This window comes from Oncorhynchus kisutch, linkage group LG11 (genome assembly GCF_002021735.2).
Source record: "Oncorhynchus kisutch isolate 150728-3 linkage group LG11, Okis_V2, whole genome shotgun sequence".
Taxonomy (NCBI): domain Eukaryota; kingdom Metazoa; phylum Chordata; class Actinopteri; order Salmoniformes; family Salmonidae; genus Oncorhynchus; species Oncorhynchus kisutch.
This window is the reverse complement of record NC_034184.2, coordinates 28,757,923-28,775,180: the sequence shown is the minus strand read 5'-3', so window position 1 is coordinate 28,775,180 and position 17,258 is coordinate 28,757,923. Positions and strand designations below refer to the sequence as shown.

At 42.9% G+C, this 17,258-nt stretch overlaps 1 protein-coding gene across 3 annotated transcripts in view; it reads right to left on the bottom strand.

Moving 5' to 3' along the window:
- Positions 1-9,986: 9,986 nt before the first annotated feature.
- Positions 9,987-17,258, bottom strand: part of LOC109899788 (heterogeneous nuclear ribonucleoprotein L-like) — a 51,618-nt gene continuing 44,346 nt past the window's right edge. For 2 of the 3 annotated variants that reach the window (XM_020495318.2, XM_020495320.2), the window contains exons 7-13: positions 14,831-14,911; positions 14,114-14,325; positions 13,775-13,896; positions 13,165-13,366; positions 12,526-12,583; positions 12,320-12,418; positions 9,987-11,692 (exon numbers count right to left, since the gene is read on the bottom strand). In XM_020495318.2, coding sequence (XP_020350907.1) covers positions 11,637-11,692; positions 12,320-12,418; positions 12,526-12,583; positions 13,165-13,366; positions 13,775-13,896; positions 14,114-14,325; positions 14,831-14,911 — 830 coding nt within the window. In that variant the 3' untranslated portion in view covers positions 9,987-11,636. The remainder of the gene's footprint in view (positions 11,693-12,319; positions 12,419-12,525; positions 12,584-13,164; positions 13,367-13,774; positions 13,897-14,113; positions 14,326-14,830; positions 14,912-17,258) is intronic. The other variant, XM_020495319.2, reaches the window with a different exon arrangement.

The window sequence follows — 17,258 nt, the reverse complement described above, 5'->3', positions numbered from 1 at the left end:
AGGGCAAGGACAAACCTCTGTCATAAATTCATTCTGAATAGGAGAGGTGACACAGAAGGGCATGCTAAATGTGATGATCAGTCACTGTACAGTAAGTGGTAGGTGTGGAGGTCCATAATGTAATGAATAGCTGTGAGTGTTTTGCAAAATGTGAGACATATGCATTATAATCCTTCAACACTGACACAATAAAAAGAACAAGCACAAGATAACCCTCTATTTGATTCATTTCAGCTAGTCAGACTTCCACAAACTTGCTTTCGTAGCCTAATTTGTCAGATAGTGTGTTTGTATTGGCAGGGCTTGAACTTGGCTCTCTCCCCAGGGTTCATGGGAGTTATATAAATGAGTTCATTAAAAGTTGGGCAGAGGGTTATTAGGAAGTGAATATTTCTCCTTAAAGCTGTATCAACCCATTCACTTACCTACAGTAGTCCTCTTTGACACTAGGGCCCAGCTTGACCCTGTCCATACAAAGTCTGCATTGCCGCACACACTGTAACGCTGCGTGCACACAGGATGCTCATTACATTGGCGTACGGTACATTTTGCGTAATCGTCGCAATCCTTGTGCCGCATTACAACAAAAAGGATCACGCCACACATTAAGCACCTTCTGCAGTGGCTTATCTACTTTGTTTCTGATACCACACTGCAAAGCAACGCACAAGTTGGAAAAACCCAACACCTGTGACATACTGCGCACACCACAACCTGGCAGATGAGTCGCAGCTGTGCTGATTGCCTCTGAAATGAATGAACTTCATGACCAGAGCTCACTGGTTAGGGATGCTGGACTGGCGTGGTATTACTCTCTGCCGGATGGCTCAAGGTGGGATTCACAGCTGCCCTCAAATAACCTCTCACAGTGCTATAAAAGATTTACTCAACCCAAGATAAAGGCTGCGGTCGGGTATCCGGGCAGGTGGCACTGGACCAACACACACTCTCAGGATACAGTAAACACACACATGTGATAAACTCACACATATGCCTACGCACACACACACACACACCCAAAGGCCAGGACAACTGAGCCAGGATTAAATGTGGCATTTTGGTTCTCCTGAAGGACTTTTCCCATGTGTAACATGCTCCTCTGCCGTTATAAAATGTCATGTGTGGTTTTCAGGTACAGAGAACTAGAGCTAGCTGTCAGCTTACAGGAGAGCCATCAAGCCTTGTACATGAGGCTAGCATCACAATGGATTTGTTACGGGGAATCTACTGTATGAAGAGACAAGGATCTCTTTGTGTATCTCTGGGCTCAACGGCAAATGTTTACGTAAATAGGTCTGGCTCCCCTATAAAACTGGGCCACATAGAGCTGAAAGACATCTGTGCTAATTTTGACTTCCTCATTGGAGTCCCTCTCTGTGCTCTTGTGAAGTATGTGTAAGTTCATAGCTAATATCTTCCTCCTAAATCCTTGCTCTTGGTTTATATCACTAATACTTTAAGTGCTGACCATAAGACGCAGTGATGATAAAAACATGCATACAGCCTTAATATGCTAATGAGTCTTTGACCTGCACTGCGTTCCAAAGAGAAATGATGAGTGGGTCAGTGGCTAAATAAAGAAAATCAGGGAACTAGAAAAGGCCTCAGCAGAGAGAGGCTCAGGTTGGACTAATCTGTTCTACTTCTATTCTTAGAGTGTCGCAGCAGGCTAAAGAAATATGAGAGACCCACACAGGGACAGCAACATGCGCTGTTAATTTAGAGGGTCACTAGAGAGACCAGCACCCCCCAACGGGTTACTGGGTACCAGGGGTGATTTTAATAATAATAATAAAATAAAATGAGTGTGCAGAAAAGCTACCCAGCTAACAACATTTTTGTAATGTAACACATAATGTTCCCCTAATGTTTGAGTGTCCAGTTTTTCGTTAGTTAGGTGGAACATTCTATCTATGTTAGCAAAAACCTTCTAAGAACATTTGTAGCATGTTTTGGTGGTAAAGTTAGGAGAACATTGCCTTAATGTCAAACATAAATTATCTTCAACGTGGTTACCATTTTCTAAGAATATACAACAGTAATGTCTTAAACACGTTTAAGGGACGTTGCAAGAACATGAGGTTGGTGGCGCCATAATTGGGGAGGACAGGCTTGTGGCAACAGCTGGAGCGGAATCAGTGGAATGGTATCAAATACATCAGTTTTCTGGGGGTTAGGAGAGCATTACATCAACGTCACATCAAACATACACAGGACATGGTTGTCATGTTTTCACAATATAAGATATTCATGTTCTAGACACGTTTCATAAAAACATTTCTTTGTATAAGTCCCAAATAAATATTCTTCCTCCCAAACAATTACATTACACCTTGTTACTGTTGCCACAGCCATGAAGGACTTGAAAGGACATGAAGGACTTGAACTACTGATCCATTCACAGCTCTTTTTGCACGTCGGCAAGGTTAGGAATACTCACACACAGTGCTGTTAACTTGACATATTTGACACATGATTACATTCTGCATGTTCATTTATACAATCACTATTCTTCAACATGTGCCCAGGGGGGAGGGGTTAGGGTTTCTTCTAGACAGGGCCTAACTATACTGGCCCAATAAGCACATGACCTAAAGATAGCTCTTTTTGGGACTGTGGTTAGGTCATTGGTGCTGGTGGCCTGGGTTTGAGACCTGCTAGGGGAGTCACCCTACTCTCGCATTCTTAGCAACATATGTTTATATCATTATTTGGCAACAGTTACAACACACCTATCTTATCTAGAAAGATGGAAATCAGCAGTGGTGTGCATTCATGGATGCCAAAGAAAGGCAGGCTTCCCCAAAAATTTACCCAAATTTTTTTTTTCTTTCTTTTGTCTCTCTGTGTGTCATAATTTTCTACAGTTCACAAGAGATTGAATGTATCTCACAGGAGAAAGCATGTGTAAGCCATCTATTTGATGCTGTCAGGTCCAAACGACTATGACCAAACAAGTTGCCGCCCATAGCATTGAAGGCAAGGGAAGCTGGCAAGCATCTGGCCTTCCTTGACAAAAGTATACAAAATGTGCCAATCAGCGTTGAGCTCAACTGTGAAAAGTACTGGCACACCAAAAACAATTGTCATGGGAAGCCAGCTTGGATTTGGCATCACTCCTATCAAACACCATTGAGAGCATACATCGTTGACAGATATACTTAAATTGTTGCATCTCTGTTGTTGTCCTCCAGTGGTTAGCTTGTCACATATACATGTTTAGCAGATGATATTGTGGGTGTAGCGGAATGCTTGTGTTTCTAGCTCTAACAGTGCAGTAATTTCTAAGAAGTAATATCTAACAATTTCACGACAATACACACAATCTAAAGTGAAGGAATGGAATTAAGAAAAATAAATATTTGGGCGAGCAACGTCAGAGCGGCATAGACTAAGATACTGTAGAATAGGATAGAATACAGTATATATATACAGTGGGGCAAAAAAGTATTTAGTCAGCCACCAATTGTGCAAGTTCTCCCACTTAAAAAGATGAGAGAGGCCTGTAATTTTCATCATAGGTACACATCAACTATGACAGACAAAATGAGAAAAGAAATCCAGAAAATCACATTGTAGGATTTTTTATGAATTTATTTGCAAATTATGGTGGAAAATAAGTAGAGGAGGATGGCATTGACATTTCTCTACAAGTAGGGTGAGTCAATATGTTATTCTACTTGCACGAACACACACACACACACACACACACACACATACACACACACACATATACACACACACACACACACACACACACACACACACACACACACACACACACACACACACACACACACACACACACACACACACACACACACACACACACAGAGAAATCAGAACCATGGACAGCCACACCATATTTAACTTATGTGGATTGGACTAAATTGTTTTTGGTATCTTTTAGTTGCCACTGTATTAGACTAAGCAGAGGTGATTTAATAATGTTGAAATGTTGATGTTGAAATGGTGCTGGAATAGTGGAGGCAGCTCTTGTTTTCTTTGCGACTTGCGGTAACTCTCTGTGGCTCAAAATCAATAGTTGTTAAGTGGTTCGAAAATGTCGGAAACATTAACTTGCTTGACCATGCTGTGAATCATGTAACTGTCTGTTATTGTACATGCAATATGCCTTGTGGACTTCACTGGAGAGAGGTAGCTATCCGGTTTTGTGATAAAACAAAGGTGTGGTTGAATTTATTCTGCCACTGTGTCTTATTGTTTCAGCCTTTAGGCCTATATATCACGGTCGCAAGGCATATGAATTAACAGGTTATAGACCAAGCAATGCAATGATCCATTTCCCAGTGATTTTACCCACGCACCGCTCCTGGGAATCAGTAGTATTCCAGGTAGCTGAGCATCTAAAAGAGAACTCTCTATCATCTTTTTGAAATCCACATCACATATACCATCTAGAACAAACACGTCTGTGATAAGGAATGACATCCGCTCTCATCATAGTGTTGCTTCTGGCAGAAACATACCCAGAATAAGGTTGCCATATTCTCAGAATATCAGAAATGCATTTATTTACAGTAGCACAATAGCATGTCTGAACTTTCATTAAAGCAATGATGATGCCAGTTATACCAAAACAATACACAACACAGAGTTCCATCTCCAAGTTTTAATGTGGAAAAATAGACAAATTGCAACAGAATCACTTGGGACCAATGTTGGGGGCAATATATTACTAAACCAGTGTATTACTTTCAGAAAAATACAGTGGAGCAAAAAAGTATTTAGTCAGCCACCAATTGTGCAAGTTCTCCCACTTAAAAAGATGAGAGAGGCCTGTAATTTTCATCACAAACAAGCAAGATTTCTGGCTCTCACAGACCTGTAACTTCTTCTTTAAGAGGCTCCTCTGTCCTCCACTCGTTACCTGTATTAATGGCACCTGTTTGAACTTGTTATCAGTATAAAAGACACCTGTCCACAACCTCAAACAGTCACACTCCAAACTCCACTATGGCCAAGACCAAAGAGCTGTCAAAGGACACCAGAAACAAAATTGTAGACCTGCACCAGGCTGGGAAGACTGAATCTGCAATAGGTAAGCAGCTTGGTTTGAAGAAATCAACTGTGGGAGCAATTATTAGGAAATGGAAGACATACAAGACCACTGATAATCTCCCTCGATCTGAGGCTCCACGCAAGATCTCACCCCGTGGGGTCAAAATGATCACAAGAACGGTGAGCAAAAGTCCCAGAACCACACGGGGGGACCTAGTGAATGACCTGCAGAGAGCTGGGACCAAAGTAACAAAGCCTACCATCAGTAACACACTACGCCGCCAGGGACTCAAATCCTGCAGTGCCAGACGTGTCCCCCTGCTTAAGCCAGTACATGTCCAGGCCCGTCTGAAGTTTGCTAGAGAGCATTTGGATGATCCAGAAGAAGATTGGGAGAATGTCATATGGTCAGAAGAAACCAAAATATAACTTTTTGGTAAAAACTCAACTCGTCGTGTCTGGAGGACAAAGAATGCTGAGTTGCATCCAAAGAACATCATACCTACTGTGAAGCATGGTGGTGGAAACATCATGCTTTGGGGCTGTTTTTCTGCAAAGGGACCTGGACGACTGATCCGTGTAAAGGAAAGAATGAATGGGGCCATGTATCGTGAGATTTTGAGTGAAAACCTCCTTCCATCAGCAAGGGCATTGAAGATGAAACGTGGCTGGGTCTTTCAGCATGACAATGATCCCAAACACACCGCCTGGGCAACGAAGGAGTGGCTTCGTAAGAAGCATTTCAAGGTCCTGGAGTGGCCTAGCCAGTCTCGAGATCTCAACTCCATAGAAAATCTTTGGAGGGAGTTGAAAGTCTGTGTTGCCCAGCAATAACCCCAAAACATCACTGCTCTAGAGGAGATCTGCATGGAGGAATGGGCCAAAATACCAGCAACAGTGTGTGAAAACCTTGTGAAGACTTACAGAAAATGTTTGACCTCTGTCATTGCCAACAAAGGGTATATAACAAAGTATTGAGATAAACTTTTGTTATTGACCAAATACTTATTTTCCACCATAATTTGCAAATAAATTCATAAAAAATCCTACAATGTGATTTTCTGGATTTTTTTTCTCATTTTGTCTGTCATAGTTGAAGTGTGCCTATGATGAAAATTACAGGCCTCTCTCATCTTTTTAAGTGGGAGAACTTGCACAATTGGTGGCTGACTAAATACTATTTTGCCCCACTGTATCTCTACATGCGAGTTATGTATACATTATTTATTAAAGCCTTGTCTCATGCTAACGAAATTCGTGCTGTAGTCTAACTCATTTCCAATAGGCTATCAAGCTGAAAAAATCTAAGAAAGATGGCAGCTGTATTACTGTCCCTTGTGCTCCCTCTCCGGCCTCTAGGTCACCAGGCTGCTCGTTTATGGCGCACACCTGTCACCAGCATTGCGTGCATTTGCGCATAATGACACTCACCTGGACTCCATCACCTCCTTGATTACCTGCCCTATATATGTCACTCCCTTTGGTTTCTTCCCCAGTCGTCATTGTTTCTGTTTCTTGTCGGTGCGCTGTTTGTGGTTATTGTGTTGTTTATTTATTCAATGTATTCACTCCCTGAACTTGCATCACGACTCTCAACGTTACAATTACCTCTCTTAACATTTTCCTTGTGTAAATGCTCCCATTATTTTCGAGTTAATTGAGTAGAAAGAGGACAACATTTTAGTCAAATGCAAACTCCGCAAAGACCGCGTTGATTTCTTTGTCCAGAAACACATCCAACCTAATCAAGCTTCTGGAGGTTGTGCACAAAGGCACAAAGCTGGAAGCCAAAGTTCCATAAATGTGTGAAAGAGGAGAAATCTCTGCACATTATTGTAATAAACAAAGATGCATAAATAATATTTCCAATTTCTAATGACATTTCCATATAAACAATTAAAATGTCTGATAAATGCAATTCAAAACATCAATAATGACGTTAACATATACTGAACAAAAGTATAAACGCAACATTAAATAATTTCCACGATTTTACTGAGTGACCTGTTCACCGGACGTGCTACCTGTCCCAGACCTGCTGTTTTCAACTCTCTTGAGACAGCAGGAGCGGTAGAGATACTCTCAATGATCGGCTATGAAAAGCCAACTGACATTTACTCCTGAGGTGCTGACTTGTTGCACCCTCGACAACTACTGTGATTATTATTATTTGGCCATGCTGGTAATTTATGAACGTTTATGAACAGAACTTGGCCATGTTCTGTTATAATCTCCACCCGGCACAGCCAGAAGAGGACTGGCCACCCCTCATAGCCTGGTTCCTCTCTTAGGTTTCTTCCTAGGTTTTGGCCTTTCTAGGGAGTTTTTCCTAGCCACCGTGCTTCTACACCTGCATTGCTTGCTGTTTGGGGTTTTAGGCTGGGTTTCTGTACAGCACTTTGATATATCAGCTGATGTAAGAAGTGCTATATAAATCAATTTGATTTGATTAGGACCTCATTTATGGATTTCACGACTGGGCAGGGGCGCAGCCATGGGTGGGCCTGGAAGGGCATAGGCCCACCCACTGGAGAGCCAAACCCAACCAGTCAGAATACAATTTTTTTCTTCCCCACAAAAAGGGCTTTATTACAGACATAAATAGTCCTCAGCGCCACGGTTGTGAGTCCAGTTGGATGTACTGCCAAATTCTTTAAAACAACTTATTGTTGTAGAGAAATTAACATTAAATTATCTGGCAACAGCTCTCTTGGAGATTCCTGCAGTCAGCATGCCAATTGCACGCTCCCTCAAAACTTGAGACATCTGTGGCATTGTGTTGTGTGACAAAAGTGCAAATTTTAGTGTGGCCTTTTATTGTCCCCAGCACAAGGTGCACCTGTGTAATGATCAGGCTGTTTAATCAGCTTCTTGATATGCCACACCTGTCAGGTGAATGGATTATCTTGGCAAAGGAGAAATGTTCACTAACAGTGATATAAACAAATTTGTGCACAACAATTGAGAAAAATAAGCTTTTTGTGCGTATGGAACATTTTCTGGATCTTCTATTTCAGTTCATGACAAATGAGACCCACACTTTACATGATGCATTTATATTTTTGTTCAGTATGTATTGCTAAGAATGTGAGAGTAGGGTGACTCCCCTAGCAGGTCTCAAACCCAGGCCACCAATACCAAACACCCTAACCACTGTCCTAATAAGGATATCTGTAGGGAATGTGCTTATTGGGACAGTGTAGTTAGGCCCTGTCTAGAAGAAAACCTAACCCAATATTTCCCAAACTTGGTCCTAGGTACCCCAAGGGCTGCACGTTTTGGTTTTTGCCCTGGCATTACACAGCTGACTCAAATTATCAAAACGTGATAATTAGATGATTATTTGAATCAGCTGTGTAGTGCTAGGGCAAAAAACAAAATGTGCAGCCCTTGGGGTACCTAGGACCGAGTTTGGGAAACACTGCCCTAACCCCTCCTTCCTACAGTAGGCACTTGTGTAGATCTGAAACAACTTGATAGGTGTAAGCAATAGGGTGAAGACACTTTGAAGTAAATCTCAGCTTTGTTAAAAGTACACTCAAGAAAATAGTTTATTGATCCTAGTGATTCAGGAGTGTCATTAAAACAGGTTGATATGCACCACCAAAATTAGACAACTATACGGAAAGCCCTTAAATTGTTGAAATAAGTAAATAAAATCAATGATGAGAGAATAGCCAGACTAACTGATACCTGGCATGTACATGGTGGCGTAGCAGAAGGATCAGAATACCACGAACAAAGATGGTGTGACTTTAAATCATAGGTGAGGACATGTTGAAGAATGATTACTGTATAAATGAACATGCACAATGGAATTGTGTGTCAAATGCGTAAGTTTAAAAGACTGTATGTTAAAAACGATCCCTTGCCAACAGACAAAGAGCTATGAATGCATCAGTGGTTCATCAATCAGGGCATTGATTGGCTCGGCAACAGTGATGGGTAAAGACATTTTTTTGGGGACAGATACAAGCTCTTGCAACGTTCCTGTGAAACTTGTCTAGACATGAATATATCTTGTGTTCTGAGAACATGACAACCATGTTCTGTGTAATGTATGTTTGGTGGGATGTTGATGGAGTATTCTCCTAACCCTCAGAAAACTGGACAAAGGATTGTTCTTGCAATATTCTCATGAAACACGCCTAGAACATTCATATTTTTTATTCTGAGAACATGGCAACCCTGTTATGTGTATGTTCGGTGGGATGTTGATGGGAGTATTTTCCTAACCCTCAGAAAACTGGACACATGAATGTTCTTGCAACATTCCCATGAAATGTGTCTATCACATTAATATCTTAAGTTCTGTGAGCATGGTAACCATGTTGTGGGTAAGTTCTATTTGACATTAAGGGAACCGTCTCTTGGGAACTTTCCTTGCACATCACGGGAACATTTCTATGAGAGCGTTAGTTAATGACCTAATGAGACTGAAGGGAACATTCTGTAAAGTTGTGGGTAGAGACCAGGCTGGAGTGTGAAAGAGAGAGATTGTGTGGGGGTGGAGAGAGGTGTTTGTGAGTGTGTGCCCACTTGGGTTTGTATAGGTTTATGTTTTTCTTGGTTTTTCAGTTAAGAGAGCAAGACATGTTTGTTATTTCAGTACATGGCACTAGCTGTGCACAGTATCTCATCTGAAAGGAAAAATAACTAGCATGAAATGTTACTGTGTGTGTATGCCTCCGTTTCCATCCTTCCATTTCCTCTTCTTTTGTCCCTTCCTCCCAACCAGCTCTCTCCACATTTAAATGTACATCTATGTTTTCTCAAGTCATGAAAAGTAAAGCTTTCGCTGTGTTTTTGACAATGTGGCTCTAGAAAGTCAAAAGGCTGCATTATTCTATTTTGACAAGCCCTCAGAGATACATTTGTGGGCAGAGGGATCCTCTGAAGTTTGTTTAAGAGGATTCATGGGAGTGTGTTCTCAAAGCTCATAGGGCTGGAGACTACACAATCAGTAGTGTTCATGAAGATTTTATTCTGGTGTCACTTCAATGACTATCACTGGCACAGATTACCAAACTCAAACACAAAATCCACCACAAAGACACAGACACAACGCCATTTAATGACCAGTCAGACATGGACATCATGGGTACTACCTATCTGAACATGCGTGTAGTGAGAATTTAAGACCCTCCTTACGTTTGATGATACCATTAAATGAAGCACAAGACTGCTGTTCATGGTAACTCAAGCCTTTTGAAATGTAACTCACGACGTGGAACAATTATCGAATCATAAAGATGTAAGAGGATCTGAAGACTGCTGAATGTTTAATGAGTGTCACGCTCACAGCATGCATCCAGATCCAACCAAACCCAGATCCTGATGGCTGGACAACCCTTCACTGTAGTGGCAAAAACTACAATCTGCTACTTGCAGAAAGGTTTGAATAACACCTATGTATTTGCTCACGTTATACAGTACAATATACAGTCGACCCATGGAATATGGTGTTAACGTGTCATTTCCTTATTTTGCAAGTAAAATGGAATTCCACAATTCTTGTACAAAGCATCTGTACAATCATATTATTTGTTACCCTCTTTGGCAGGGCTGTTCCCAAATAACCTTAGGTATTTGAGGGTTTTAAAAATAAAACATCATCTCTATAACATTGTTGCTATATTTGCTAAATAATCAGGAAAAGAGCTAGGGATGATGTACAATGATTCTGGATACAGCCATTTGTGAACATAAGACATATCGGCGTGCCATTAAACACTAAAACAATCCGAATGTGCTAAACTACTGACACTGAACCAGTGCAGGCGAGCCATGATACTAACACAGTACTAACACTCAAACAGAGTGCCCCAAAACACTGACATACGACACAGACCATGGGCTCTTCATGTGTAAACATCATACAAAGGCGTCATTAAACAGTCCACTCCAAAGCAAAACACCTGCTGACACAATGTCTTCAAATAAGATTGATATTCCCCCTTCCCCCCCGTCCCACCCCTCCATAACAGAACTTCCATTTCAATTCTATACACCTTTACATATTATCACATTACAGTGTGATTTAAAATTCATATTGACACATTGTTCCACTGAAGTACCGACTGAGTTTTTGCTGCTCAACAGAATGTGCGAGCATAAAAGCAGCGCTGTCAACCCATAAATATGGCGACCATCTTGGATAGTCTTCACCAGCATGGGCATAATAGATGTCCTCTATCCAGTCTTCAAACACAACGCAAAAATGAACAAGTCATCTTATTCTGTCCACAACAAGTCTTTTCAGGGGTCACCTGTTAAGGTACCATGCTCAGCCCCAATGGATGCCGGGAAGAGACAGGGTGTCATCTCTCAGTTCTTAGTTCTGATTGGCTCTCTCTATACAGAGAAAACAAAAAACAAAGAGGACAAAAAATACCCCAAAATAAGAGGTGCAAGATAAAAAACCTCTTCAGCAATCTCCAGTGTTTCACACGTCTGTGTTTCAGTAGTATTCTCCACTTCAAGAGGAGCCAGTCAGTCTGGATGAGGGCCCTCTTTATCAGTGTCTTGTCAGTTTAGTAGTCTGTCCCTCCCAGTACCATCGCTTCTCCTTCTCTCCATCTCCATCTCTCCCTCTCCTGCTGGTGCACTGGTCTTTAGAGGTGAGAGGACGTGGAGAAGCACAGCTTCAGGGTGTAGGGGTTAGAGCCATCTGGAAAAGGTCAGGCACACGAGGTTACACACATACTACACACACACTCACACATATCTCCACACATAAACAAACACACATGATCATATGGCATGCCCACACACGTGCACACTCTGTTGGGGACATTGGCAGGGAGAATTCTGAAGACGGGAGCGTTAAGTCCGGTCTGGGAAGAGAAAAGGTGTGCAGCAGATGGTGCAGACTCCTGTCCTAGTGTGCTCCCTCTATCTCACTTCAAGCACACACACACAAGCACACACACACATCTAATCTCCCTCTCTGACAGTGACTGATTCCACAGGGCCAGGCTGAAACACCTGTGGTGCCAACCAACACAGACAGGAGAAATAATGTAAAAAAGAACCACCTGCTGCTAGAACAGACAGCATTGACAGCTTTCTCCCCTTTGGATTTTATAACATGTCCCTCATGCTATTTCACCCAGGAAAAATATATTTATTATCTTCAGGTCTTCATGTAAGTTTGGTCTAAATCCAATTTTATGGGCATTTCTCCGACTGTATGTGGCACTATCAGTTCTCATGCTGAGAGTGACTTCTAACGGTTGAGTGTTTGGTGCTAGTATGCGGTCACTGTTGAGGAAAGCAAGGCCATCTGGTCACTTACTTGGTATTCTGATCTGGTAGTGGTTTAGGACGGTCAAGACCTCGACAGCGTGTGTCTTGGAGTCAAACTCTAACAAGCCAGAAATGGTTTTGGAGGAGGCTGACGAGAAGAGAGGAGAAATGGACAACTTAAGTATAACGGTACACTTATCTGCTTCAACAGCCAAGCACACACAAATAGAAAAAGTTAAAAAAGCCCAAACTTACGCTTTGCATCAAACATCTTGAACTTGGTGAAACCTGGCACATCATGCTCTGAGCATAACTGTAAAAAAAAACAGAACAGCTAAGATAAAGGTTGTTGCGAGACAATACTTCTGTTCTAACCACAACCACATGGTGGAGCTCTTTAGTCTCAGTCAAACTACAAAAATCTTTGACAGTGAGTGACAGGCAGAACCATCAGCGGTCATCTTCTTCTATGCAAGCTATTTTAATTGTGCAGCAAAAGAGTAGCAGGCTAATTTCACTTCTTAGCCCTATTGACAAAATATTAGATATGCACCCTCATACCAACCACCTACCCAAGATCCAGCTGGGCCTCTAAAATGTAGGGGGAGGGGCTTGTAATAGTTCAGCACACAGGATGAATCCATGCTAAACGTTACCCTATACGGACCTCAGAAACCCTTCCCAATACCCTACCCTGCCATCCCAGCCATACCCTCAGCAGCTGGTGCTTTCAGATGCCAGGAGGAATTTGCAGTAGTGCAGTACAAAGGATGGACTTCTGGGAGTTAATCGTTACCTTACTCCCTACATCCCGTCCCCTAGCCTTGACCTTCAACCCCTCTGTTCAGACCTCTGCTCACACCCTCTCCACCATAGACCTTATCACAGCCCTACCCTCAGTAGCTGGTCCTCTGAGATGCAGGGGGGGACGTTGTAGTAGTGCAACACACAGGAGGGTGGCTGGATGATGTTCTTGGAGGCCTGGCCTTGGCTGGTGAAGCGGTTGTTCCTGGTCATGGCAAAGTCCTTATAGCTGCTGCTGCCGTCCTCCAGCTCAAACACCTGACTGGGAATGACCGCATGCTGCTTGGACACACTGGAGAGAGGGAGATGAGAGAGGGAGAGGAGAGGGGGAGAGAGAAAAAGGAGGAAGAGAGAAATGGAGAGGGAGGGAGTTGAAGTCCATGTCCAAAAGGCTCCTTAACAACTTCTACCCCCAAGCCATAAGACTACTGAACAATTCATCAAATGGTCACCAGACTATTTACATTGTTTTTACAATGCTGCTACTCTCTGTTTATTATCTATGCATCGTCATTTGAGCCCTACCTACATGTACAAATTACCCCGACTAACCTGTACCCCCGCACACTGATTCTGTACCGGTAATTAGATTTGACAACAGAGAAAGAGTAATAAGATACTAGTAGGCAATAATATTAATTACGTGGTTGAATACTGCAGGTCCTAAGCTTCCCTGTAATGTACTAACAAGGACACTCACCAGACGTTGAGCCTCTTGCCAAACACCTTGATGCTGTTGAGGTGAGTGATGGCCCTGTCCACTGCATACTCATCCCCCATCTCTACTAGGGCAGTGCCCGGGACACTCTTCATGAACTTCACCTGCCACACACACAGTTTCAAACATTGTGTGCATAGCAATCCTCAAATAGATTCACGCACCGTCAGCTACACCTACTTCAAACAGAAATACTTCAAACAGAATAACACCCCCCTCTCCCCCCCCAAAATATAAAATAAATGTTCATTCACAGACAAACTACCACAACACACACATGGATGCCCTTAAGTTCCTCCTCAGGTGGGTCCCCCTGCTGACCTTTTCAATGTTGCCATAGAGACAGAAGAGGTTGAAGATGCGGGTGCAGTTCATCTTGGCGGGGTGCAGGCCGCTCACCATGGCGACAGAGCTGGAGCCGTGGTTGTAGGAGGAACTCTGGGGCAGGGGGTAGGCCACCACCTCTGGGATGTCGTGGGAGCTCAGCTTGTACCTGCTGTTCCCTGGGAGAGGCAGCAGGGGGCAGTGTGACCCTGGAATACATAGCACAAGGGGAAAGGAGGAGCAGAGGTTACAACTTTCACTTCCACCTGGGTTGTGCTCAGCAGGCACGAAACGGGAGAAAATATTTTGAAATGAAGGAGATCAGCTACTACTTTCTTGTCCTGTTCGGTCCTCATGAACACAACCATGATGGTGAAAGGAGTGTGGAGGTGGGTTTTATTTTTCTCTACTAGCCTCTTGGGAGGTCTCTACTCCTCTCACCTTCAGATAGGGTTGAGAATCTATACCCTCCATCTGAGCAGAAGGGGTGTGTGGGAAGTGTGGATAGTGTGGATAATGTGGCAGTCCGGGTGTGGTAACTCGTACGTCTAAAGTTTAGTAATGATGTTAGGTACAGTGGGACTTTTTGTAAAAGGGCTTTTTAAATGAAAACATAGCTATGTATCAACCTGCGTGACATCAAAGGGGGATATGGTTGGCACACTGAGTAATAGGGTAGTGTTTTGGTGCTGGGGTTAGGAGGGGGGACCTTACCGTATCCGTTGTCTCCGTAAGAGGACGGGTGCTCCCCTAGTATGGCCTGTCTCTGCCTGCCCTTCCCACGCTCTGAAACATCAACACATTGACAGCATAGGGAGAGAGTATGAGGAAAATGACTCTGGGCTACACATTCAAATAGGAGCTATTCAAATAGACATGCTGATAAAAAGGTCATTGGAGGTAAATAAGCAAAATATAATTAGAGAAGCGACAGAAGACCTGTGACATTACAGGTGAGTCTGAATACACTGGTGATACCCCAAGTCTGTTAACATTTAACATTCATTTACATAGTAACAGTGCTATAGCCATTAGGCAACATATGGAAACAATGCTATTGATTAACACACGTTACAATATAAATCCTGGTAATACTGTGCATTAGAAGGACTTCAATGCATCCACAGTTGTACCTTTACCATGCATTAGTACTATGTTGTACTATTTGAACAGGAGTACTATGTTGTACTATTTGAACAGTAGTACTATGTTGTACTATTTGAACAGTAGTACTATGTTGTACTATTACATACAGAGAGAAGGAGACACCAAGACACGTAGGCCTAAAGTAGGTCTACTGTTAACCACAATGGCAATTTACTTGACTAAATACAGTTGACATCCTTCAGCAATCTATAGACAAGGAACAGTGGAGAGAAGATTCAAAAATAGAAAGAAAAAACAAAGGGCACATTTTAAACAGGGGGAAAACGTTGTTACATTTTTATACAAAGATTGGTGGAGGAAAAGTACCTGAATTACATCACTAGCGTGAACAGTCAGCAACCCCTCTCACTGAGGTCTTGGCTTTACTGGCACAGGCTGTCTCTTTCAGGACAAGTGAAACAACATCAACCTGTGTTGCATCATCAGATAGTCAGTTCACAACTGGCACAGAATCACAGAGAGATGCATGGAGGCACAGGATGGACAAAGAGCAGCTGCAGTTCCATCTCCCACAAGAGCAGTCCCAACTGAGCCCTAATTAGAAGACGAACAATACAGTTGAAAAGATCAAAGAAACCTACTAGGCACAGAGGTCAATTCAGCATCTTTTCCACGTTGGTTCAAATGATGTTGATTCAACCAGTGTGTGCCCAGTGGGAATCTTCCATGTTCCATGAATCCGAGCTCCTGTTTTTCTACGTGGAAACGCAGATAATATCACTCCAATTATTCAGTTCAATAAGTTTACCTCTACAACTGAAAAGCCCCTCTATAACTTACAAGTAACCAGATCTCCTTTATTAGTCAGTAATGCTCCACTATAGCTTACAGGAACCCATCTATGTAACTATTGCAGCCAGGTCAGCTCTGTGGTTGGGGGGTTGGGTGATGCCGTGTGGTATCCACAACAGTCCCCCCAGGCCAAGTCACAAGACACTCGACTGAAATGCTACATGGGTGTAAAATGATAAGGGGGATTATTAAGAGAGAGAGAGCTTTCATCAGATAGTCAAAGTGACCTTCACTCACAGATTAGGGGTGTACAGCAGGGTTCACCGCCCTGTTTGCTGTGCCAGCGGAACTCATCATTACCCCCCCCCATCTCACCCTATGCCTCCCTCCACAATCAGGCCTCAAACAGCATCTATTATTATACCCTGAGATCCACCCCCACCCCCCATGCCTCACAAAAACCCTCTCTCCTCTGCTCGTCCTCTGGGGGGGAGAAGAAGGGAAAACTATCCATCATTAACAACACCCTCGGAGAGACTGCAGTCTCATGCTGTGCACTCAACCTTTATTTATCCAGGTAAAGTTACCAGAGAACAGATTTGCTTTGGCAATCATAATTCCCTGGCCAACTGGTGCACTGAGCATGATTAGAGAATTAAAGCGCTGCTTCTCTTCTTGGCTGACTATTCTCCCGTTTTTTACGGAATGGTCCGTTAGAATTTCAGTTTAAATTGCTAGTTATTTACCCCACCCAAGTCGACTGCTATTTCCCCCAAAGGGGCCAGGGGATGAGAGTCACAGCAAAGTCTCCTTGCGGAGTACTGCTAGCTAAAAAGGCAGCTAATCTTCGCCGTGGGCAACAGCAATATGAACCCTGCTTTGGCTAAGGCAACTCACAGGGGACGTGATGTCACAGACAGCCTCTCTGGCTGGTCCCCATGGGATGTGAACCAGACACCATGTTGTTGCACGTAGAGCACCGAACTCTAACGTGTTGTAACACCATGTTGACACCTGTTCCTAAATGCCAGGGATATAGGTTCTCTATAAGGAAAGGTGCTACAGACCAGATCACACAGTATATACTGTAAGTGTGGGATACTTCACTATACAGCAGCTGATAGAACCATGACTTATACTTATGCTGATATACAATCCAATACCCAGTATAATAAAAGTGTGAGGGTGATTTAAAGTGAATCAAATATAAGTTCCTCTCAGGTAAGCGGAGAGCGGCATGGTA